At 39.1% G+C, this 25,505-nt stretch overlaps 1 protein-coding gene across 4 annotated transcripts in view; it reads right to left on the bottom strand.

The window, feature by feature from the left end:
- MROH2B (maestro heat like repeat family member 2B) overlaps window positions 1–24,932 on the bottom strand; it is a 71,477-nt gene extending 46,545 nt beyond the window's left edge. Inside the window, exons 1-19 of one of the 4 annotated variants that reach the window (XM_027604346.2) lie at window positions 24,854–24,932; window positions 24,401–24,463; window positions 23,021–23,082; window positions 21,357–21,467; window positions 19,833–19,992; window positions 19,006–19,104; window positions 16,115–16,269; window positions 13,678–13,818; window positions 13,205–13,297; window positions 13,046–13,115; window positions 11,238–11,351; window positions 9,814–9,887; window positions 7,045–7,167; window positions 6,231–6,344; window positions 4,593–4,749; window positions 4,408–4,448; window positions 3,641–3,782; window positions 3,099–3,142; window positions 292–399 (exon numbers count right to left, since the gene is read on the bottom strand). In XM_027604346.2, the coding sequence (XP_027460147.1) occupies window positions 292–399; window positions 3,099–3,142; window positions 3,641–3,782; window positions 4,408–4,448; window positions 4,593–4,749; window positions 6,231–6,344; window positions 7,045–7,167; window positions 9,814–9,887; window positions 11,238–11,351; window positions 13,046–13,115; window positions 13,205–13,297; window positions 13,678–13,818; window positions 16,115–16,269; window positions 19,006–19,104; window positions 19,833–19,992; window positions 21,357–21,467; window positions 23,021–23,082; window positions 24,401–24,428 (1,836 nt within the window). In that variant the 5' untranslated portion in view covers window positions 24,429–24,463; window positions 24,854–24,932. Of the gene's footprint in view, window positions 1–291; window positions 400–3,098; window positions 3,143–3,640; window positions 3,783–4,407; window positions 4,449–4,592; window positions 4,750–6,230; window positions 6,345–7,044; window positions 7,168–9,813; window positions 9,888–11,237; window positions 11,352–13,045; window positions 13,116–13,204; window positions 13,298–13,677; window positions 13,819–16,114; window positions 16,270–19,005; window positions 19,105–19,832; window positions 19,993–21,356; window positions 21,468–23,020; window positions 23,083–24,400 lie in introns of all 4 variants that reach the window. The other 3 variants (XM_027604345.2, XM_027604347.2, XM_027604348.2) reach the window with 3 other exon arrangements.
- Window positions 24,933–25,505: the final 573 nt, after the last annotated feature.

Raw genomic sequence — 25,505 nt, 5'->3', positions numbered from 1 at the left:
TGACAGGGACTACTATTTGCCTTCACTATCTATTTTTCTTCCTTCTCTAAAACAGAACACTTGAATTTCAGCCGGGTACATGTCCATCTCAAAAGCACTAAAACTACTCAGTTTTCCTTGCAGACAGGTGCCGTCCTATGAGTAATTTTTGGTCAGATGAGAGGTGAAGAGGAGGTAGCATTTTCCTAGCAATTTCTCCTTCTTTTTGGTGGTAGTACAGACAAATTGGAACTTGAGCAGCTATTTTAGGTCATAAGGTAGGCTGTGAAGTCCCTTAGTTGAAAAACCAACCTTCTCAAGGGAGGTGTTGCTGTAACTGCCCATTTGATCCTTGAAATCTTGACTCAGTTGAATGGTCCAGGCTATGTCATTGATCTTCCATAGAGATTCTTTGAGCAACTGTTGCAGGAAGTGGAAGTTAGATATGAATACAACTGTTTAGTGTGCTTTCTTAGTACTTTTTTTGTTACCTTATTTTTTTTAGGTATAAATATATAATATATAATAAATGGAGTTATTTCCTTTCCCATTTAAAAAAAATGGTTATTTTGGAATCTTTCCTCTTATTTTATTAAAATTTATTTATTTATTTATTTTTAGTAATCTCTACACCCAATGTGGGGCTCGAACTCACAGCCCCAAGATCAAGAGTCACATTCTCCACCAACTGAGCTAGCCAGGCTCCCTTCTCTTTGTTTATTTTAATAGCCATATGCTGTTACGTTCTGAATTCCCATTAAGAACAAGTTACCCTGAAGGTGGAAGTAACTCCATGTAAGTGCCTTCCTTTTTCCTCTTAAATAAAAATTGCCCAAAGGCTTAACATAGAAACTAATCCGTTTTGAAACTTAAATTGAAGTTAACACTTTTCAAGTTTTAAACAGATTTGGAAATACTTCATTTGTCAATGTTAGTTTGTTTTATTACATACTAAAAGAAAAAGAAATGGACATTTTTTGAATAAAGAAATAAAATGTCTTGAAGAACCAATTAAATGTACAAGTACATTTTGCTAACTTCAACTGTAGTAGCTAAACATTCCTGGTTTCAACAACTGTTCTGAGCCAGGGCCTCAGTCAGCCATCTGAACCTATTTCCTTTGTCACTGAACAATACAAAAAAGGTGTTTTTGTTTTTTTGGAGGACGAAATCCACTGCAATTTCTAAAGTCAATTATTTCTCCTGCATTTTCCCTACTTTAAGCTTAGAAAAGGACGTTTAATGTCAAAGCCCATGAAGATTTCTGGGTATTCTCTTAGTAAGAACTCATTTGGTGAGTGGGCTCTTTGATGATTTTTTTTTTTTTTTTAAAGATTTTATTTATTTATTTGAGAGGGAGAGAATGAGAGACAGAGAGCACTAGAGGGAAGAGGGTCAGAGGGAGAAGCAGACTCCCTGCTGAGCAGGGAGCCCGATGTGGGACTCGATCCCAGGACTCCAGGATCATGACCTGAGCCGAAGGCAGTTGCTTAACCAACTGAGCCACCCAGGCGCCCTGAGTGGACTCTTTGAAGAGAAGAAGTTAAACAGCCTCGGAAGCCTGAGAGAAGGCAGCACATGCAAACAGTTTTGGGAGAAGGCTAAATGGAAGTATACTCAAGACTGGAAGAGGGAAAAGAACGTTCTCGAGGCTTCCCTCTGGAGAGAGAACCTTCCTTCATAGTAAGAACAGTTACTTTAAAATGGTAGCAGGGGAAAATAAGGTAGGAATTTTGAGGAAGAGAAGGGGGAAGATAAAAGCAGCATGAATACAGGAGAGGTGGGTGCTAGAATTAAAGACCAGGAAAGTACAGCAGTTGCTTTCAAATCTCATACTGGGTAAGAATCACTTGTGGGAGTCTTTCAAACGTGCCAGTTCTCAGGCAGAATCTCTTAGAGATTCTGACTCTGGAAGGGGCAGTACTGGAACATGTAGGTGATGTGGACAGGTCACTAAAACTTGACGTTTTAAAGAAGCCATAGTTAAATTCTATGTAAACGGCTTATGGACTGAGACGCTGCTAGGTTAAAAGCTCCCTTTGTATGGGCTCCTTGACCTGTAGGCTCCTGAAACAAAAATCCTCTCTGTAGAGCCAATGTCGGCTCCTACATGGCAATTGACCGTTTTGGGGATTTTGGACCTTTGCAACTGGTTGCAAACTGGTTGCAAAGGTCCAAAAAATTTATGGATGACTTTTTTCCCCCCCTGGAAAAAATGGTATAATGTGGCCCTTTGGTTTTTACAAATCAGGAAAAAATACAATGAGAAGCAGAAAGTTGAGGAAATAGAATTGTATTTAGAAGCACAGAAGTGGACATGATATCAATTTGTTTCTTTATTTAAATGGTAAAAGAATGCAATTACAAGGAGAGGAAAAAACTGGAAATTAGAGAAGATTTAAGAAAGACACAGAGAGACTGAGTGTTGCTGGAGTGGTGGGGGGTGGGAGGGATGGGGTGGCTGGGTGATAGACATTGGGTAGGGTATGTGCTATGGTGAGCGCTGTGAGTTGTGCAAGACTGTTGAATCACAGATCTGTACTTCTGAAACAAATAATGCAACATATGTTAAGAAAAAAAAAAAGAAGAAGATAGCAGGAGGGGAAGAATGAAGGGGGGTAAATCGGAGGGGGAGACGAACCATGAGAGACGATGGACTCTGAAAAACAAACTGAGGGTTCTAGAGGGGAGGAGTGTAGGGGGATGGGTTAGCCTGGTGATGGGTATTAAAGAGGGCACATTCTGCGTGAAGCACTGGGTGTTATGCACAAACAATGAATCATGGAACGCTACATCAAAAACTAATGATGTAATATATGGTGATTAACATAACAATAAAAAATTAAAAAAAGAAATACAGAGAAAAATATTAGTAAGTGAAATCTTCAATACTATCTCAAACTCTTAACCAAACTGAAAACTAAAGATTATTGTTCAAATTATGGTGATGCAGAAACTGTAATTCTTGAGCGATCACTTCTAACATTCTAGTCCATTTCCTAAGGAAAGGAAATGTTGTTTACTGCCCTTGGGAATCTGGATCTTTTTTGTTAAGATGGGTGACTCTAGCTGATTTTTATCACCCCATCATCAACAATTAGTCTAGAAGCTACCCTTACCTGAAGCAGCATGGTTTCCCATAGCACGATGCTAGCATTCTTTCCTAGAAATAGAATTTAAAAATAGAAAATAAAGTCAGGACCCTGTTTCTCCCTTGCCAGGTCCCCAGTGGATGCTGGAGCCCCACTTCAAGCTTTACAGAGGATGATGATTTCAGATGAAATTTACTATGTTGCCAACTTTAAGTGCTAGTCAGGCTGGCAAAAAGTCTTCAATCCGTGATACAAATCTAGGCTTTTTGCTAAAAATAGTAGTGACTTTTTAGAATAACACCAAAAGGGAGTTTCTCTAAATATAAGAAAAAGACCAGAGCAAAAGTAAAAGTTTCTGCTAAGAATATTACCCACCAGATCCTCCTGTAATACAAGTATGTGGTAGAGAATTAGAATATAAGGAATCAAGGAAAAAATATAGTTGTCTACTTTGCACATCAAGTTCATTGTTTTAATTGCCTCAAATGAGCCTCAGGCAGAAAAGTGGTGTCTCATTTTCTTTATGTTCTTGCCTCCTTGGATAAAGACCTGATTCTACTCCCTTGTACCTTCCAGAGGCTGCAGGAGCTCAGGAAAGCGTGTTTTCCACAGGTCTACCAATTTGGGGTGAATTATCTCAGGCAGTATCTTCAAAAGTCCTATTGCACCAGCCCCACATAATTTCCCTAAACTGGCAAGCATAGATATTACCTGAAAAATGGAAGATAAAAAGTTAATCAACTGCAGGGGTATTTAAAAGGCCCACCTGCCTTTTCCTTTTATCACTGTCCTGGATGCCCTTGATTCCTACATTAGATCATCTTTCAACCAATCATCAGTCTATTTCTTACTTATTTTAGTGCAAAGCTAATACTTAGACAATCCTCCCCAGTTTTCATCTGGGGATAAAGGGGAAAACATATATAGAAAGCATCAATCAAAAATAAATGGAAGGTACCAACACTTAGATACATTTATTAATTAAATAAGGCCATGTGGAAATGGTATCTGAGCAAATGATACATATGGGGGAGAAAAGGAAAGAAGGAAATCTAAATAATAGACGTGGAATTTATTTGAATGGTACTTGGGGATCAAATTCAGTTTATTCTTATTTTAAAATAATAAATTAAATTTAATGAGCATTTCAGAGCGAGAAGATAATCTTGCCAGTAATCTTAAGGAGTACCATTAGTGTAGCAGAACATTTATTATGCCATTTTAGTGTTTCTTTTGGTTTGGAGTTGCTGTGTAATTTTTATTGACATTTATTTAGAACTGAATGATCTACAGTGACCTAAATTTATCCCACATTAGTTATTCATAACTCACTCACCAGAAGTCTGGCCAATAGCTGTTGTGGCGAAGGAAGTTTCACTGGAAAGAGAAAGTGATTTTCATTATTGCTGTGGGGGCTAGAGAAATTCAGATTGGGGTTGGGTATGTAATCAAAGCACTGTAGCCTTTCTGGAAATGAGCCTCATAAGAGAAGTGTTTTGCTTTGTTTTTGAATGCACACACCAGCTCCGGTAGAGATGACAAGTGCTGTTGACTCCTTGGCATCATTCTTCTTCTTCTCCTCTGCCATAATCAAACTTCTGATGATATTAAACAGGTAATCCAGAGTTCCTGTATATTCTGCAGGAACTACAAAAGTCAGGATTCTTGGCCATAGCACCTGGGGAAAACAAAGCAAGATGCAAGGATTTTGGATTCATCCATTTCTCCTTGGTTCTCACTGTGTGTTTCCCTCTGATTTAGAGCATGTTCTCTCACCTGTTATTTTTTTGCTCTTCAGGCCAAATAAAAATGAAACCATGAAATAAAATCTCTGCACTACACATTCATTTTCAGGTGCTAGTTGTAGTGTTACTCAGTGTGTCTGCATGGGTTTGCTGCGGGAATTTGGCGCAGGACAATTCTTCCCTGTGAAGAAGTGTTCTAGGCAGTGCAGGAGGTCTAGCATCCCTGGGCTCCACTCACTAAGCGGTACCAAGCCCTTTGTCAGTGTGACAACCCAAAGTAAGTCATATATGTCCCCAAACCCCAAGACTGGAGAGAGAATGATTGGGAATGGATAGTGAATGGGCTGCTCCAGGTGCTGACCTTCCTGCTCTGGAGTTCTGGCATACTTGGTTTCTTTAGTCAGTCTGTTTCATATTCTCTGGAAAACTCCCTTGTCCTAATGGAAACCTAGGTGTCAACATGGACCCTGCCCTTTGTCTTGCCATCCAGATTTAATCACCAAGCCCGGTCCTTTTTTTCATTATAAGGTCTTCCATGCCCATCCATATTTCCTTCCTACTCTCATGACCCTGCTCCAGTTCCTGTGAGTTACATCTGATCTCATGCTCACTCTCTTTGCTCTTAGTCTACCCCTACATAAATCCACTGATCTCTTACAGTTATTGTTTTAAATATTTAGCACTTGCTTAGCATTTTGAATGGCTCATCAATCACAAGGTAGGAATTTGGCATTTCAGGCCCATTGGAGTCTGGCCCTAGACTTCATCATTTATTTTTACATTGAAATGTTCCAACTTTAGGATGTATCAGAAATATTGGGATTTGTTTGCATACAGATTCATGGACCCTATGCCCCAAATGCTGATTCAGTAGATGTGGGATGTGGCCTGGAGATCTGTGTTTTAAATAAATATCTTAGAGAATCCAAGGACTACACCTTAAAATGCGATTCTAGATGAAGCCTCTGATCCACTTAAATTGGTCTGTTGATTGTCTCTTGTCTGTGCCATGCATTTCTAGCCAGTTAATCCTTTCACAGGTTATTTTGCTTAAGGAAAATACAGATTCCAAGGCTCCTCCCATCAAGGTACAGATTATTTTTAAGCCTCAGGTGTAGCCTGAGAATGTGTGCTTTCAACACCTTTCTAGATGAATGAGGAAAGTTTAGCATTCACTGAATTAGAATCACCACTCACCACTTAATGTATGTCTAGGTATGCTAAGGGAAGAAGAGACATTTTTGAGGAACTACTCTGTGCTGGGCACTGAGCATTGCAATGTACTTCCTCTAATCAGAGCATCAAAACGCTGATGATGACACATGAAGGACAAATTCATGTCTTTACTCCTAAATGGACAGAGCTTTAGAGGGATGATCAAAGTAACTGTCAGTGGTGATAAAAGACCCCTTACCTGGGGCATTCCAATGACCAGTGGGTCTAGGGTTTTTAAGACCTCGAGGCTTATTTCCCGGACAGATTTCTCTCCCCTTTCAATCTCATGGGAGTTAGGTTTCATTGGTTTTTCCTTCAAGAAAGATGAAACAGGTGACCTGTTAATAATCCTTCCTGTTGGTCCCCGCTGACCTTACTTGGATGTGTTCTCACACTCTGGGGTGCAGGATGCAGTCACTCAACTTAAGGGGCTCATGGAACCCAGCAATTTTGGTCTCCAGTACTTAAGTTCTGTTTTAATGTGCTCCTTGGAGGAATTGGTTAGGAAAAACACTGCTGGATAAAGCAGAAAAGCCAAAATTGTGAAGGTTCTTGAACTATAGATATTCTCTCTCTCCCTCAGGCCTTTGCTAATGTCTCAGGGGCAAGATTTTCAAAAACACTGCCTCTTAGCGGAGGGGACTGTAATTTCAGCTGTCATGGACTTGCTAAGATCCAGATCTTACACACATACTTTTTAGGAAGTTAACCCCATTTGGCAAATATGGATGTCTTTTGTTTCCTCTGAAGTAATCCACTTTCTCCAACCCTGTCTCAAGCTTTTGAGGACAGGTTGCCTCCTCAGGGAAAACCATGATTTCACCTACCTTGAATTTATCATAAGTTGTAAGTGATACCCGTGAAAGAGAACTGAGAACGCTAGAGGCTGAAAAATTTATCAATAAAAGTGATAAGACTGAAATATAACTTCTAAATCAGTCATTGAATTGAGCCCTAGTTGAGTTAACTGCCCTTGTTACAGTGTAGCTTTCAAAACTGCACACTCTTCATACCAGGTTCTTGTTGGACATGGCAAACTGGGAGAAGATATAATCGATCAGTGGCCATCCATCCCGGGCTTCAATGAAGCATTTCTCACACATGGTTTGAATGAGGAGGAGAGTGGATTTCCTCACCTAGAATCAGAAAAATGCATTTGCAGCATTTTACTACGTTGGGCAGAACATTAATTTAGCTTCTCGTACTCTTTAACCTTCATGGATCGTTTAGTGGGAACCTTTCCAAAAAGGAGTATCAGTTGAATGATGTGACTATAAATAGATGGAGCAGGAAGCCAGCTATAGCTTATGATTTAAGGGTTACAGGAAAGGCTCTCCTTAACCAAAATCTTTCTCCTTTGCTCCCAAGACATACCCTCTATTACCATAGATTATGAAATGTTGGTATTGTGGGCTAAAACACCACCTTGCTTTTAAAATCTGCAATGAAAGATAGCACGATGAACTACAGATCTACAATCCTTTATTTACAATTTCAAAACCCAAAAAACTCCGGGAACTGGAATTTTGTTTCTTGAGTTTGGCGCTAACTCATTTGGTGGAGCAAAACCCAACTCAACTGTTTTAAAACTGTTTGTAGTCTTTACTTATTCTATATAGTGTGGATCTGCATATATTTTCTTTCAGAGGTATTAATGAGTTTGATTGTGGCTACTGTCACAGTAATGTTTTTCTAAAATCAGGAAGGTTGGGGCACCTGGGTGGCTCAGTCGTTAAGTGTCTGCCTTCGGCTCAGGTCATGATCCCGGGGTCCTGGGATCAAGCCCCACATCAGGCTCCCTGCTCCGCGGAAAGCCGCTTCTCCCTCTCCCACTCCCCCTGCTTGTGTTCCCTCTCTAGCTATGTCTCTCTCTGTCAAATAAATAAATAAAATCTAAAAAAATAAAATAAAATCAGGAAGGTTGTGAATTCTGAAATATATCTGGCCCCAGGGATTAGAACAAGGGATTATGAACCTGTATTATAATTTTTAAATAATTATGTTTGCTTATTGAATTGCTTCCCTGGAGGATAGAAAGCTCAGATCTAATTCTTTACTGAGTGGGTCTTTTAATGGAGAGTTGGGAAAAAAGAGTAATTTTGAATAGGGAGGCAGGGCCACAAGGTAGCGATTAGCAATTAGCATAAAGGCACCTGTAGTCTACCAAAATGAGGGGGAGAAAAAGTTATAAATTCTCTATTTTTGCCTGGGGAGCTGGACTTCCTTAAAGTTTCTGTCCTCTTTTATTCTACCCTAAACTCTTTTAGTCATATTTTGATTGGCTTCGCCACTTACTGGGCGGAGTTTTTTTTTTTTCCATTAAAATTGTTTGTTCCATTTCTTATTTATTATAGCTTTTAAAAATTTTTTTATTATGTTATGTTAGTCACCATATATTACATCATTAGTTCTTTTTTACAGATGTTCTTATTTTTTATTTTGTTATGTTAATCACCATACATTACATCATTAGTTCTTGATGTAGTGTTCCATGATTCATTGTTTGCGTATAACACCCGGTGCTCCATTCAGTACGTGCCCTTCTTAATACCCATCACCAGGCTAACCCATCCCCCCACCCCCTCCCCTCTAGAACCCTCAGTTTGTTTTTCAGAGTCCATAGTCTCTCATGGTTCGTCTCCCCCTCCGATTTCCCCCACTTCATTCTTCCCCTCCTGCTATCTTCTTCTTCTTCTTTTTTTTTTCACATATAATGTATTATTTGCTTCAGAGGTACAGATCTGTGATTCAACAGTCTTGCACACTTCACAGCACTCACATCATTGTTTTTTAACTTTTTAAAATTTATGTTTTATTTATTTATTTTTGTTTCAATTTTTAATTTAAATTCTAGTTAGCTAACATATAATGTAATATTAGTTTCAGGAGTAGAATTTAGTGATTCATCACTTACATATAATGCCCAGTGCTCATCACAAGTTCCCTCCTTAATGCCCATCACCCATTTAACCCATCCCCCATCCACCTCCCCTCCAGCAACCCTTCGTTTGTTCCTATCATTAAGAGTCTGTTTTATGGTTTGCCTCTCTTTTTTCCTTTCCCCTGTGTTCACCAGTTTTGTTTCTCAAATTCCACATATGAGTGAAATCATATGGTATTTGTCTTTCTCTGATTGATTTATTCCACTTAGCATAATTATTGTCATTTATTGTATAACTTTTGTTATAGTCACTGCAGATGAAAGTCTCTTAGGGGAATTTTCTTCTTTTCATTGGTTTTTGTATAGGGCTTTGATCCAAAGAAAATATGGTTTTAATAAAAAAAATAATAATTTCTATTTTTTATTTGTTCCAGTACAAGTTATATATCTTATCTAATATGGAATACTTTAATCAAATAATCAGGAAATATTGTGCAATCTACTGTGTGCAAAACTTGCTCTAGATCTTCCTTAGCTGGAAAATAAGATATCTAAGCTAAAAAAACACAACAACAAACAGACTTAGGGGTTATTATTTTTTGGAGGAAGATACATTATTTTTATAATTAAGAATTTTAAAACCATTTGAAGAGCATAGCACTGTGATGCTCTGGGCAAAAATCTTTTTTTTCCTACTGAGAAGCCCTTGAACTGAATGTACTTTAGAACTTTACCTTGATATAGTTTATTTTTGGGGAAAGATGGAATTGTATTAAAATTCGAATTTATCGCTGAGCTCTTTATAAAGCAATCTTAAAGTAGATTCTTAAAGAATCAAAGCCATTTAATTAATTCCTAAAACTACCATCAACAAAATTAAAGTCCCCATTATTTCTCTTACTTTTATATTGAAGTCACCCATGACGACTTTGACTGTTCTTTCAATTGAAGTGATGTGATCTCGCAACTTGGGCTCTGAAAGATAGGGAGAGAAATGAAGAGATCAGATTCAGTAGGAGTATAGTCTGTTCTAGGATTGATGAAAACCCATTAGAGTTTATGGTACATAATTTCAAAGTCTTTTGTCCATAACATTTCATGCTATTCAATTTCCTCTTATCTTCTCCATTTTTAAAAAGATTTTATTTATTTATTTGAGAGTGAGAGAGTGAATGAGAGAGAGAAAGCACGAGCGGCGGGGTCGGGGGGGGGGGGATGCAGAGGGAGAGGGAGAAGCAGACTCTCCGCTGAGCAGGGAGCCCAACACGGGCTTCATCCCAGAACCCTGGGATCGTGACCTGAGCCTACGGCAGACCCTTAACCCACTGAGCCACTTAGGCACCCCTCTTCTTTTTCAGTTTATGAAAGATGTTTATTGCTCTCTTTGCTCCATATTATATTTGATTTCATCTTGTTTAAAATGTTAGGTTCCAAAGTGGACTCAACGCATCATGCCCAATGGATTAGCTTTAAATTCTGTGAGACTACTTCATATTTCTTGTCTGCTGATTCTTCATTAAATCTCAGGGCTAACTGAATTTTTTGAAATATTATAATATAGGATAAAAATGAGTTCTCATTTTTTATTGAATCCAAGATATCATCAATTTTATGAGATAACAGTATTTTATATTTTATCAAAAAAACCTTATAGTGGCTGATTATAATTAAAGATGCTATCAGTTATGAGATAAATTCCAATAACATGAAAATATGTGCTTCTTGGAATTAATGAAGTATGATATTCCATTAAATTCTGCTCTTTTCTAAATGTACTAATCTCTAGAATATTGTGCATTCCTCCCACCTACCCCCTATTTATTGGGCTACTTAGCCAGCTTACTAGATCTTCTAAATTCTAAATTTGATTTTCAAATATTCTACTTCTTCTCAACTACGTATATCCATAAGTATCATGAAAGAAGAGAGGTAACTGAAAATGCCATTTAAAAGTATTAGATTATAGGGGCACCTGGGTGCTCAGTCAGTTAAGCAGCTGCCTTCAGCTCAGGTCATGATCTCAGAGTCCTGGGATCGAGTTCTGCATTGGGATCCCTGCTCAGTGGGGAGTCTGCTTCTCCCTCTCCCTCTACCCCTCCCGCCTGCTCATGCTTTCGCACCTTCTCTTTCTCTCTCTCTCTCTCAAATAAATAAATAAAATCTTTTAAAAAGTAGTAGATTGTAGATGACCAAGAAGACAGAGCTTTACTTGAATATGATCTTCTATAAACACCCCAAAGACATAGAATAAAGTTAGAGAATGCACAGGCTTCAGTTTGCTTCTTGGCACAAAATAAACCATTTTGGCTTCATTCCTTTGCTTACCCTCAGCATTGATAGCTGATCTTAACAAAGTCAAGATTCCCATTCGAGTAGTTTCATTATTACTTCTCATTTGTTCATCAAAAAATTCCATCAGGTCTGCAGGGTTGGAATGGGCTGCAGGTTTAAGACATACTGGAGTCATAAGAACTCATTTTCACCTTAGGTAAAATACTTGTAAATGGAAAAAGCAGAATTTCATGAAGATTATCAAAGTCACTCTTTGGTTGGTAACTAGATTTTATTACATCGATGCATCTTTAGTATCATGGAATTAAGCAGTTTGGTCACTAAGAGAGATTTATATAACACATTTGTTCATACCTGTGAATATGATTTTATTTAGAAATTAGTTTTTTTTTACAGATGGAATCGATTTAAGATAACGTTATTAGGGTGGGCCCTAATTCAGTATGAGATGAGAAAAGGAGAGGAGATAAGGGGAGAACGCCTCGTGAACATGGAGGCAGAGATTGGAATGATGCTTCACCAGCTGTGGAGCTAGAGAGCTACAAGAGTAAGTCAGGAAGCAGGGAAGAAAGAGAAAAGGTCTGATTGGAGTAAAGCGGTTTGGGTTTGAAATTATTAGAGATAGAATGAAGTAGTTAATTAGATTGAGCATAGAACAGAGGAAAGAATAGAAACAAAGGGACCAGTTAGTGGAGAACTAGAACATAATAGAAAGGTAACGCAGTGAAGTAGTAGAAATGACATATTTGGGAGAGGGTGGAGGTGGAGGTATGGGAGGTATGGGATTGCTCTTGTCCTTACTTTTCAGGGTCTATGTTGGAACATAATTTGTATACTGACTCTGAGAACTTGGTGTCTCCTCTATGACCTGCACCAGGTATTCTAACCAGACAAAGGGTGGGACTGTGATGTGAGAGCAGGAAGGAAGGGGAAACAGTGAAGGAGAGAGAGAGAGAAAAGGAATAGACATTAAAAAATGACCAGGGCGAAAAAAGCATGACTTTGGGTTTGACACAGTCTCAAATAATCTCAAATACCAAGAGAAAAAGCATCCCCTATCCCTAGGGTTACCAACTCACCTTGGTTTGCCTAGAAATAAATCCATCCATATGTGGCCAATTAATTTTTGACAAAGGAGCCAAAAATATATAATAAGGAAAGGATAGTCTCTTCAATAAATGGTGTTGGGAAAATGGACAGCCACATGCAAAAGAATGAAACTAGATCCCTACTTTATACCATATACAAAAATCAAATCAAAATAAAGACGTGAATGTAAGACCTGAAACCATGAAACTCCTGGAAGAAAACATAGGTGGTGAGCTCCTTGACATTGGTCTTGGCAATGATTTTTTGGATTTGACAACAAAAGCAGAAGCAACAAAGGCAAAAATAAATAAGTGGTACTATATCAAACCAAAAATCTTCTGCTCAGCAGAAAAAAACCCCACAAAAACCATTAACAAAATGAAAAAGCAACAGATGGGATGGGAAAAATATTTGTCAACCATATATCTGATAAGGGGGTTAACTCCCAAAATATGTCAGAAATTTTCTGGTTTTAGAACTGAAAGTTCTACCCTTGGAAGTCCATTAGTTCCAGGCAAACCAGGATGATTGGTTGCCCTACCTGTTGCGCTTCTCTTGGGAATGGGAGGACAGGGAGAGGCACAGGATACCATGAATTGAAGGTATAGTGTGTGTGTGTGTGTGTGTGTGTGTGTGTGTGTGTGTGTGTGTGTGTGTAATAACTAATATGACAGTTTGCACACCCTTCATCACGGGTGTCATCATTACTGGGAGACATTTTTATTAAAAACCCTCTGGACGCTGGATCCTACCTAGAATGAGGAAACAGCTTGAAGCTTCAATTTCATTTTCCTTCACTGGAGGCTCTGGAACTCTGCACACCTGAATGAGCAAGAAGAATCAGGTGGGAGATGTTAAAAACAAAACCGGTGGAAATGAAACAATCAGATCTGACAGCAGGGTTTTCTTACCTGGTGGAGTAAATTGATAAAGATGGTTTTTCTCAAGCCCTTTGGAAGGGCAGTGTCATAAAGGACCACCGCGGTCAGTATTTGTTTTAGACTCTAGAATGGAAGTTCTCAAAGGTTAGTTGGAGGCTGCCCGTGAAGCAGCAGCACAGGATGTGGAAGACAAATAATTATGCTTTTTGTGAGGAGAACAAACCCATAACCTTCCTGCGGTTACCAGTTTTCTTTAGTGATTCTGGGCCCCCCTGCCTTAGTCAGTGCCTCAGTAGCTTGAAAAGAAAATTCTTAACCCCTTTTTTGGAATTCCATCCCCCAGCTATGCCAACCTCTTCTCTACCTCATGTTTCTCAAAAAGTATTTAAGTTTAGCTGCCCAAACCAGTATCTCAGTTCTTTGGGACCTCTGGAGCCTTACTGTCTTCCAGGATGGTTACAGACAGACTCTCTGAATCGGTTCCTTGAGGGTGTGGCTCTTACCTGAGTGATGTGAAAATCAATCTCTTTGTCTTTATACTGGTTCAGGAGCCAGGGTACCTGGTCCAGGGCATAGTCACAGAGGTCTTCCCGATGGAGCAGCAGGCTCACTGTGGGGCCGTGTGCCTTAACGATGGCCAAAGTCTGCAGAGACCGCCAACAAACACCACTTCTAATACTTCACTGTGCTTTTTGTACAGTTCTCAGAATACCTGGAGCTTTAAACACCCCCAAACAACTTTCCTCACTGCCTCCAACCAAGAGAGAATTCTTTAAGAAATGTTTAGGTTAAGATCACTGCATGAGGCAGTTCCGTTTGTATTTTCAGCTCTATCTACATCTATATCTATATGATACTCATTTCAGTATTTGCCCCTCTTCCCATTTCTTAAGCCTTTCTCTACTAGTCCCTTTCTTTCAATATACTAATAAATTGAAAATTTCCCTCATATTAAAAAAAAATCTTCGATTCTATATCACTTTGACCCCAATTCTGTTTCTTTCCTTTCTTCAAAAAAAGTAAGTGGTGAATCACTAAATTCTCTTCATGAAACCAATATTACACTATATGTTAACTCATTAGAATTTAAATAAAAACTTGAAATAAACAAAAAGCAAAGCTTTCTGAAAGAGAGGTCTACATTTGCTATCTCCACTTCCCACCTCTCATTTACTCTTCAATCCACTCTGGTTTCTGTTGACATAAAAAATGAATAAGTATAAAATATAAATGTAAATAGGTTGATTGTAAAAATTTAGAAATCACAAAAGCTATGAAGAAGAAAACACAGTATTTGCATTGCTGACAGTATCCATAGATAATCACAGTTTGGTGTATTTTAATATTTTTTTTATTTATTTGACTTATTCTTTCCCATATTTCCTCTATATGTTTTAATTTTTAAAAAACCTAATGCCATTCTTTGATATATAGTTCTACATTCAGCTTTTTCTACCTAATATGATGGGATGAATTTTTTTTTCCTGTCGGCTTAGTTTTGTTGTCTAGCAAACCATCTCAAAACTTAGTGGCTCAGAATAACAACCATTTATTTCACTCAACTGTGTGTCAGCTGGATGATTCTTCTAAGCAATTGGACATTTCCAAGCAATGGACGCCTTTCAAGATTATTTTCGGTTGAGCACTGTAACAATAGACTCCATAGATCTCCACTTCTTGAAAATTATTCTTTTCTTAGTTTCTAAGATCTCATTCTCCCTGCTTAGAACCCTTCCAAGGTTTCTTATTTCCTATTTAAAAAAATGTCCAAACTCCCGTGTAGCATTCAAGGCTCTTCATTTGGCCAAGACCAAAACCTCTTCTGGTTTTATTTGTTTCTGCTTCTTTCTATCTCCTTTCTCTTCTCTTCCTTTTCTCCCACCGGACTCACTCAAGTGTGCATGTTATCTTGTCTCCAGCCTCTGCTTCAGCAGCTTTTATTGCCTCTTTAGGGAATGCCTCTTGCTTGGGTGAATGTCTTTATAAGGCTGCAAGATCAGTTTCAATGTCACAGCCTTTGCATTACTCACCACAGGAGTTAAGTGCTTCTCTCTTTCTGTTCCCTCATTACTGTGTGCACCTTCTTGTCACTTGTCTACTGTGTGCACCTTCTTGTCACTTGTCTAACTCTTTCTGTGGGAAGCTAAGAAAGTACTTGTATTGAATTGTGTTTTTCAGGTGCTTTGAAGAAAAGACTTCTACAGGATATTTTAAAAGTTCCCTGTTTGCTAACGATTTAACTACCCCAGCATGTTAAAAAAAATAAATGCTTTGGTAGCTTAAAGCATAGGAAAGAAACTGAACTAGAGAGGGCTAAGAGTTACATCTTTTATAATATAGGAATAAAAGACCTAAGTAGGATGTAATTTAGCCCCCATTTAAATATTATACCGATTAAGCAAGATAGACATGGGATTCCATGTGCACACACTTTGTAATCTCTTCTGCACAAGGCATTATGATCTTTTGAAGCAGCCATGCACATCCTTTAGATGTTATTTTATTTCACTGTCATCTTCATAAACATGGGAAACTTTTGTGGGCTGTTGTTTTTTCTAATCAGTGACTCAGCCCAAATATGGGTTATAAGACATGAAATAACACATTTCTATATATTTTACTCATCTTCAGTTAGTTATTGTTCTTTCCACACACTGGAATGTCAGTTCCATGAGAGTGGGGATTTTGGTCTGTTCAATCCCTGCTGTCTCCCCAGCATGGGGAACAGTGTCTGGCATGTCATGGGGATTCAATAAATATTAGTTTAAGAATGAATAAATAGTGATTTGAAACAGCAAAAACAAAAGCATTGATAAACCTGATAAAACACAACTTATAGCATTCCAAAACAACTGAGATTAATGATTATATCAGAGAGTGGAGGAAGTTCAAGCAGCATGGAAGGAGAGCTAGCTTGGGCATGCTGAGGCCCCCACTCACTTGCATGGGTGAGGTAATGGGGGCCCACTTCTCCATTATATACCGGAACAGCATGAAGATCTTGTCAGATAGTCGGTTGGCATCCAATCTTGGATAGGGGAAGTCTCTCCAGTGGTTGACATACTTGTAAATGGCCTTGCTGAATTTCTCAAGGGCTGCATTTTAAAAACAACCACAGACTGAGAAAAGTATTAAGATGGGAGGGACCATAAAATAATTTGAGACGAGTGTACTGATGATTAGCAAATGTGTGATAGTTTCTATAAAATGTTATGACTGTCCCAAATAAACATATAAAAAGTATTCAGTCACGTTAGTGAAATGTAAGTTAAAACCATAATGAGAATACAACAGACCGTCTAACCATAATGAGAATACAACAGACCGTCTAGAACTGCTAAAATTTCAGACAATGTCAAACTTTGGTAAGATTAAGGTGCAGCTGGTGTTTTCATGTACTGCTGGGGGGAGCATGAATTGATATAAACACTTTAGAAAACTGATACTATTTACCAAAGTTGAATATGTGTTCTCTATGACCCAGAAATTCCACTCCTAAGTATGCGGTCGTTAGATACACAAATAGATAGGCACTAAAAAACTTGCACAAGAATGTTCATATTCACTTTCTTTTTGGGTCATAGCCTTAAACAGAAAACAGAAAATGTCTGTCAGCAGGTACAATGGACGAATTGTAGTATAGACATGTAATAGGATACAGAAGTGAACATGGACTGAGCTTCACACAACATGTATGAATCTCACAAATAGGTGAAACTAATCTATGGTGTTGGGAGTCAGGCTTGTAGTTATCCTTGGAAAGGATGGAGATGATGATGATTGGCCGGAAAGCTGAGGTGGGATTCTGGGGTATTAGTAATGTCCCATTTCTTGACCTGGGTGGTGGTCAAATGAGTAAGTTCATTTTGTGACAACTCATCAACCTGCACACTTCTGATTTGTATGTTTTTCCATGGGTCTGTTTCAGTTCAATAAAATAAAAAAATCTTGGGCCTGCAAAAATATCATTTGGACCATGAACCCATATATATTTGCATCAAATGCATTAAATAATATAATTTGTTCCTTCGGCCCTCATGTTTCACTAGATGATGAAGAAAATTCATTGTTTACTCTTCAATGATATTTCACATGCAAAGAATACTCTGGAAAGATCCCGAGTATCTTAGTGCTGGCCATGTATTGACTCATTCACATTCCCTTTAGACTGATAATCTCCTGCTATACTTTGTCATAATCGTGTGTGTGTGTGTGTGTGTGTGTGTGTGTGTGTGTGTGTGTGTGTTTGTCTTGCACTGGCCAAAAGCAACATGAGGGAAAGGATGTCTTATCTATTGATGATATCAGAAGCAATGAGCACAATGTCTGCTTATTGGCTGATTGATTGAATGAATAACTAGATGGACGGATGGATGACTATGTAATTTTATACTCTTCTTTCGCGGCAGTCAGGCAAAAGTTGCTTTAGGACCAAAGGGCACTAGATAACTTTATAACACAAAGACAGAGAATCCCTTATTCAATGCCATGACGATTTCTAATTTTATTTCCTTTCCCCTGTTGGGTTGTTGATATTGCAGGTAGAAATGCTATTACAAGCACCAAAGTTTATTTGCAAGAACACAGTGTTAGCTGTGATAGTAAGTCAGAAAAATAAAAAGTCTTGAAAGGTGGCCTGATCTAGTATAATTGCTCAAGTTCTTGAGCCAGACTCTCATAGTTCAGATCTTGGCTCTGCCACACACTAGCTATATGACTGCAGGCAAGCTGTTAACTTTCTATGCCTCCATTTTCTCATCTGTAAAAGGAAGGAAAATGTTACTTACCAAATGGGGTTGCTGTGAGGTTAAAGGAAATGATAATCTTAAAATGCCCAAGGCAGTATTCAGGCACACAGTAAATTCTCAGTATATACCAGATACAGATATTGCTTCCATTGAGGACAGAAAAGAGAAAATGGCCAAAACAGAACAGAAAAGACTTGGTTGAGAGGTAAAGATGACATCCCTGACAGCATGGGCTTTTAAATATTACAAAATAGTAGTGTTGGGGGGTGTTGGGGTGGGGGAGAGGGATCCTAGCAATCACTTTATTTAATGTGTTTAGAGGTGAAAATGAGATGGAGAGAGGGCAGAATCACCCGATGGTTCAGTGGATGATCACGGAGAAGAGTCGAGGTCTCCAGACTCATCCAAGAAGCCTCTCACTGTGCTGTATATGCTGTTTCCTGGAAATTCCAGGGCATTTTCTTCTCTGTAGACTCTTGATTACTCTAGATGTATTTCAGTTTCGGGGTAGAGGGAATTTGTGACCCATAGTTTACCTATTTTCCTTAATTTTATCATTGCTTGTACTTTGATTAGATTGATTACTTATCATTATTACAATATTGTGTTATGAAGCGATACCAACATTTAGCCTACTGCTAAGAGCTGGTGAGCTCCCAGAACCACTGTGGGGGAAGTGTGATCCAACTAAAGAAGGAGGCTCATAGACATGGAGGCTATTTAGGGTAGTGGAAAGTGTACAGACCACAGTCACATAGACTTGAACACCACCTCTCCATTTCATTGACTGTCACCACTTTAAGGAAATTGCTTAATTTCCATGACCCTCAGTTTCTTATCTGTAAAATGGGGGGAGGGAGGTAATAGTACTTACCTTGCTTTGAGGATTGAGACAGAGAGAATTATAATTGCTTTGAGGACTGAGAGAGTTAAGTCCCTGTAGAGAAACTTCCATGTGGTAGGCACTCAATAAATGATAGTTATTATTATTAAAAAGAACAGAACTAGAGTAAAAGGAAAAATAAAACATTTACACAATTCACAGTCTGGTCTTAACAAAGAGGAAACCATAGGGATACCCACCAATACAGAAAACTTTCTTCATCCTCTCCTCATCGGCAAGCCTGAGCATGGTTTGCATGGTTAGCAGGGTCATCATCATGAAGGGAATACTCTGGGACACTGCCAAGAGGGGCACAAGAAAAGAAAAGCATTATCCTCACACCGGGGAGTTTTGCGCTTCTCCACGTCAGCAAGAAGCATGTCGAGGCTGTGTCAGGGAGACAGATGAGGTGCAGCAGGAAGATATTCTCCTCTATCCCTCTTTTGCCATAATGCCTGGCTGTAGTTTGAGAATCAAGGAGTGGTTGGTTTAAAATAAGGTGATAGGCATAAAGACACCTGTACCCGTTGTTTGTAGCAATTGCCTATTTGGAAAATTGTTTGATTAATGTCCATCTCTCCCACCAGAACTTGGCTGCATCCCCAGGGCCTAGCCCAGGTAATAGATGCTCAATAAAAATATATAAGTAAGTAAGTAAGTAAATAAATAAATAAATATCTGTTAAATAAAGTGACGTAGAAAAACAATCATAACAAATTCTTACTTCATGTAAGTGTTCAGTGGTTTTCAGAACATGCCTTATGGAAAAAAGGCTTTTGCAAACACAAAGCCAGATGAAAGGGCAGTAAGGGTGGGAGAGTCCAGTCAAATCCAGAGCAGCATGGACTAATGGCAGGTCAGCAGGCTCATCTATGCTCAGAAAGGACTGCCTAAATCCCACTATCGATGCTTTTTAGTAGGATGGAAGGGAAGTATGGTCTCCCTTCTGCTGTCTGCACCATCTGGTTTTAGACAGTGACTCAGGGTGGATGCTTCCCAGGCAAATGTGGAGATGCTCCCTCCATACCGTAGCTGGTTGCCAGTTCAGCCAGAGCAAGCACGACGAATTCATCTGGTAGTTCCAGGATCCTGAAGTTACTTTGTACTTCATACATCACAGAGTTGAAATCATGTGCAGCAAGAGACACCAAAACCTCACCAGCCAGCATCCTGGTTTCTCTGAGGATCTGAGGAAGAAACAACAATAACAATTAGAGGAAGAACAGGGGGAGTTTTCAGAGAGGTAATAGTCTAGATAATATTCTAAGTTCCACTGGCTTTGGGATAGAGAGAGAATAAGATGTTACAAGCCCAGGGGGAAAAGCCTCTAGAGTGGGGGTCAGTAGCTGCCAAGCAGAGGTAACTTTAATGAACTGTAAAATCAGGTTTTAATAAGGTTCTTGTAAACTTGAGATTAATATATATTTTCTTGCTAATTGATTAAGCACTATAAACACAGGATCTATGTTTTATGTGTGAGTGATGAATCACTGTGGTTGAAAGACTGGAGAGAATGGTGAAAGGGAAATGGGACCAGGAGTCTAGACTTTTGGGTTTTAATATTGTCCTGATCTAGTTATCTTTGATACTGGAGATATTTGGAGGGACTTCTGTTTTTGATCACGCTGAACTAGGTAAATTTGATCAACTCTCCTGCCGAGGAAAATAAAAAAACCTGGACAAACTATTAGAAAATATACTCATAAAAACATCACAATATAGGGTGGAATGAATTACTAAGTTGAGATCTACAAAAGATTGGGAATCCAGAGAGATAAGTCCTATATTTGAGGCTGCTTTGCAGTATTTTGGGAGAATGGACAGAATTTAGGACCAACAAATGGTGACACTCTGGTCATCCGACTTCTTATCTTTTGGCCTAAGACTCCAAAAGGCTGCATTTAAATGAAAGGTGCACTTGACCCTCCATGGACTGTAGTCCAACTTGGAATCACAGAAGTGCCCCCCTGCCAAATCTCAAGTACTGAAATTAATCATAGATTAATTTAATTTGCAATTAAATTCCTTACCTACCCTTGGCAGGTAAATATCCTTTCTGGAAGAAAACATCTTAAAACTCAAATTATTTCTACAAATAATTTTTTCAGATATAGTGCCTAGCATAGGTAGCTAAGTAGGCACATAAAGAGATAATAATTCATATGCAAAGCAAGAAAACTGGGTTCTAGTTACTTGTTCTGTCAATAGATAGATGTGTTATTTTCAAAAAAATCTCTTCAAGCATCAACATGTTCATCTAAAAGTGGAATGGATAATATTATCTCTAAAGTATTGTTTTTTAGCTTTGCCTCAGTTTCCTTATCTGTGAAGGGATAAATAATTGGTACTGTAATAATATCCAAGTTATCGTGAAGGAACAAATGAAAGTGATTTGCAATTCAGGCAGCAATGTACGAAAATTTTATAAATGTCTCCATGGTTGCATTTGGGTCACTTAAAGATCAGTTGCAACCCTGACATTGATTCATCATTAAGAATCAAACTTTAGTATATGTGCTGCCGAAGCGAGCACATTAAGAATCAAACTTACATTGTTGTCTCTCATGTCCTTAGAAGCATAATAAATCAACCGTTGGACGATTGCATCATCCAAGATGTCACTATTCTGAATAATGGAAGTGAGATGACTATAAATGTCTTCCTGTGAACATACAAGTATATAGGCAGAATTTGAGTTGCAAAACTAAGGAATCAAACAAAGTGCAAATGATTAACATCTTCAAATTGAGCAATGTATTTCTACTTCACAATGGATTTTATACATTTTTTTTAAATTTTAAATTCAATCAGCCAACTTATATAACATGATTAGTTTCATATATAGTGTTCAATGATTTATCAGTTTCATATTATAACACCCAGTGCTCATCACATCACATGCCATCCTTATTGGGGGATTTTATATATCTTAATTGGGGCTTCCTGAACATAATATGCAAACTTAGGAGACGAAAGCTTATATATAAAGCAAAGTTCTTTCTGAAAACTATTTTAACCTGACTACATTACTATGACAAAATCTAATTGAAGGTGGAGGCAAGCTACCTAACATATCAAAGTCTTGGAACTCACTGGAGTAGGGCCCTCAGGGGAATGGAAATGCTCATTACCCAAACCATTGCTCCTACCACTGGGCAGTGACTATGGTATTAAGAAACGCACTGTGATTCCCAAAGAGGCTGATAAGCTGTGAAACTGGATCCTAAGGGAGATTTATAAGTCCTTAGTTTTATTCATGCCTTATAGAAAGAAAGTTGTGACTTCTTTTGGACAGAGCTGCAGCCTCGGAATCATGGGGCTTGACCAGGTGCTGTGTGAGAGAGCTCTTCTCAATCTCTTAGGTGGCTGCATGGTCTCTGATAGATGAGAGACTGGGGTCTTGAAATGCCCAGCAGCCTCAAGCATGTTGCCTTCAAGGTACAGTGTCCATGTTGAAGGTGGGAAGTAACTCCCTCTACATAAAGGTTTCTAACACGCAGTCAGGTTGAGAACCCCCAGATTAGGAGATAAAGGTGTAGACCCTGTCCTTCACAGGGAGGCTGCATTGGATCCTGACTAGGAGCATTGTTTTGGAGTCAGACAGGCTTGTGTTCTGGTCATGTACCTGCTCTGGGTCTCAGTCCTCTTAGCTGTGAAATGGAAACGGCCATGCCTACCTCATAAAGGTGTGAGGGGTGACTAGAATACAAGTCACCGTGTTTAGAAAGCATCTCGGGTGCTGCTTCCTAGATAAGTGTCCCTTGGAGGTAGCTGCTGTTATTTTACAAAAGGTTGTTGGAGCCAGAAAAGCCTTCGCATCCCAGAGAAATAAATCTCTAATTGTGGAATAGCATCACAGATGAGTAGGGGAGACCTTTGGGGATTTTCATAGGAACTCTCAGCTTCTACAGGAGGAGAGTCTCATCTGCATGGTTGTAAGTCTGGCCTCCCCCTCTTTCCACATCTGCCTATATAGAAAGGGGTATTCTTTAGCTAGCTTCCAGAATTGGATACTCTGATTCCTCAAATGCCAAATATCATTGTTGAAACATTACAATGACTTCCCTTATAACTCTACTTTTTGAAAGATTGAATGTTGTGTGTAAAGCCAGAGAGAAAAGAAGAAGTCAAGGGAAAGAAAGAGGTATATGAAGTGTTGCAATAATTGCACTAGGAAAAGTAAACGCAAAAGAGATTTTTCTCTATTTTCCTTACCTTACTAACATTATCTTCCATGTTCAGCATGCCTAGAGTGAGGTTAATATCTCCAAAAGTCTCTAAAATGTACAGGAAAAAAAGAACTCTCTGCTGAAATGCTCTTCTATTAATTCTTATGCAAGAGTTACAGAAATTTTTTTTCCTCTTGACTTCTCTCTCTCTTTCCTTTGCCCCCGACCCCTCTTCTTCTTGACTGTCAGCTCTTTGATGACAGGAGCTGTGTTTTATTCATATTTCATATACTTGACATACTTGCAAATAACAGATACTTAGTATTTTTTTCAAAACCTGAATTAAAAGTGAAGGGGAAGATGAAAGATGCTACATTCTGGGGCGCCTGTGTGGCTCAGTCGGTAAAGCGACTGCCTTCAGCTCAGGTCGTGACCCTGGGGTCCTGGGATGGAGCCCCACATCGAACTCCCTGCTCAGTGGGGAGTCTGTTTCTCTCTCTACCTCTGCCCCCCACCCCCTAACTTGTGCTCTTTCTCTCTCTCAAACAAATAAAAAATTCTTTTAAAAAAAGATGCTACATTCTTATTTATCCCTCTTGTCATGTAGGTATCACCCTATGTATCCTCTCAAGGCACAGCTCTCAGATGCCATGAGTTGAAACCCTTCCACCCTACTTGAGCACAAGAAGGCAATGGTGTGATATAGCTGTTTACTTTCATATCCCTCTCAGCACCTCCTCCATATCCTTTTCCACCATCTGTCTACCTCTCTTTCCCTCTGTCTAACCTTCTGGCCTTGCCGTGTCCCTCTTCTGGCCCCAAGCTCATGGAACCTTCGGTTTTCTGATAATGATCTAAATTAGTTTGACTTGCACTTTCCAGGCATATCTATATTTGAATAAAGCTCATTGGAAAACTGAAAAAAAAATATGTGAGTCAAAAGAATAGAGCAATTCAGACCACATGACAAATTGGTAAGAGAGAAACCCTTGGAGGTGAGTCTCCAAATCAAGCCACAGATCCCTTTAGCACAGTCTTTTTTGGCAAAGCAGATAGGCAACCATGCTTGAAAATTAGGGGAAAATATTTCCAAAGGACTCTTCCAGTATTTAAGGTTAAATAAAAGACTGTCCTTCTTTGTGTTGTAGGCACCTTCTCCTCAGGTAGACTATGTATTTTTTAAAGACAGTAAGGCACCATCATCTCTCAGGCTCCTAGTCTATCACTGCCCCTTTACAATCAATGTGGTTTATTATTTTGGAATAAAAGGAGAGTAGAGAGAAATAATCTTACTTTAGTGTACTTTTCATAACACTTTTAAGTTGTACAGACCCTCCACAATGACTCACACCATCCCCCATCCCACATAAACTTATGATCGCACAGACACAAAACAGTTAGCTCCTCAGGATCCCATGATGCTCACCTACAGTTTCCTCCATGTCCTGAGTCATGTCTTGGCTGTTTCAGGCTCTCTAAGAGACAGCACCTAAGTATCAGAAATAGTAAGGCTAAAAAATTGAACAAGCAAGTTGGCAAGTTTCTCACAAAAGATTCACATGAGGTTCTCTAAAGGAAAGTCCCCCCTCCACTTGATTGGCACAATGATCTGGAAGCTTCCAGTGATGGGCTGCTATTGAGGAGGATGATGCTGTATTCTACCACTATGACATTTTCTTGCTTCTGAGCTCCTGCTGACCAACAAAATGGCTGCATCTCACCGAATATTGTCCCTTGGGTGGAGACCAGAGTGTCTGAGAAGGAAGAAGTTAGAGACTGGGACTCAAAGCATTTTTGTAGACCAAAGGAGATCCTCTCCCTAAACTTGGGTCCATTGATCACAAATTTGGGAATGGTTTTCAGTAGTCACTTTACTGGCCTGGTGTTGGTAAAGCCTTTATGGTGATCTTGTTGATTGTTCTACTTGGTGAAAGTCAGTCACACAAACTGGGCATGCTCAGTGGACCGGAATGCCCACCAGGGGCAGTTGAATGGAATGTCCAACTGACAGCAGCCAAGCAAAAGCCTTCTCTGCCTCCCCTTTCCGTTCCCCACTCCCCCTCCACCATTCACTCGGTCTAGGTCTTGGCCTCACTCCAGGCTCAGGCTTTTTTCTTTGATTCCATTCTCTTTCCCTGTTTTCAGATCATTTTTTATCCACACCTCTTGGCTATAATGCTTTCAACTTTATTAGTATGGACCTAAATCTGGTCCCAATGCCCCCAACCCTAAATCTATATGACCAGAATTTTCAGTGTATGCCCAGACTGACTGGATATTAATGAGGCAGGTGTTAGGGAAGGGGGTGCTAGGAGTCTATAGGTCTGGATGTGAAAGGGGCCAAGAGAAGGGGCTCATGACAATTCTCATCCTTGACTGCTTCTCCAGTCATTTTCCCTTCATTGGTGAAGTTTATTTCAGATTCATAGGTCAAATCCTTCCAACTAAATCGTTGAATTCATCATTCTTTTTCCAGACAGATTATTTTGCATTGTATTTCTTATAGAGGACATCAGCAGGCTGTTGGTTAG

Source organism: Zalophus californianus, chromosome 5, assembly GCF_009762305.2.
Source record: "Zalophus californianus isolate mZalCal1 chromosome 5, mZalCal1.pri.v2, whole genome shotgun sequence".
In the NCBI taxonomy this organism is placed as follows: domain Eukaryota; kingdom Metazoa; phylum Chordata; class Mammalia; order Carnivora; family Otariidae; genus Zalophus; species Zalophus californianus.
Note: the sequence above shows the minus strand (reverse complement) of the source record. Positions and strands in the feature narration are given on the sequence as shown.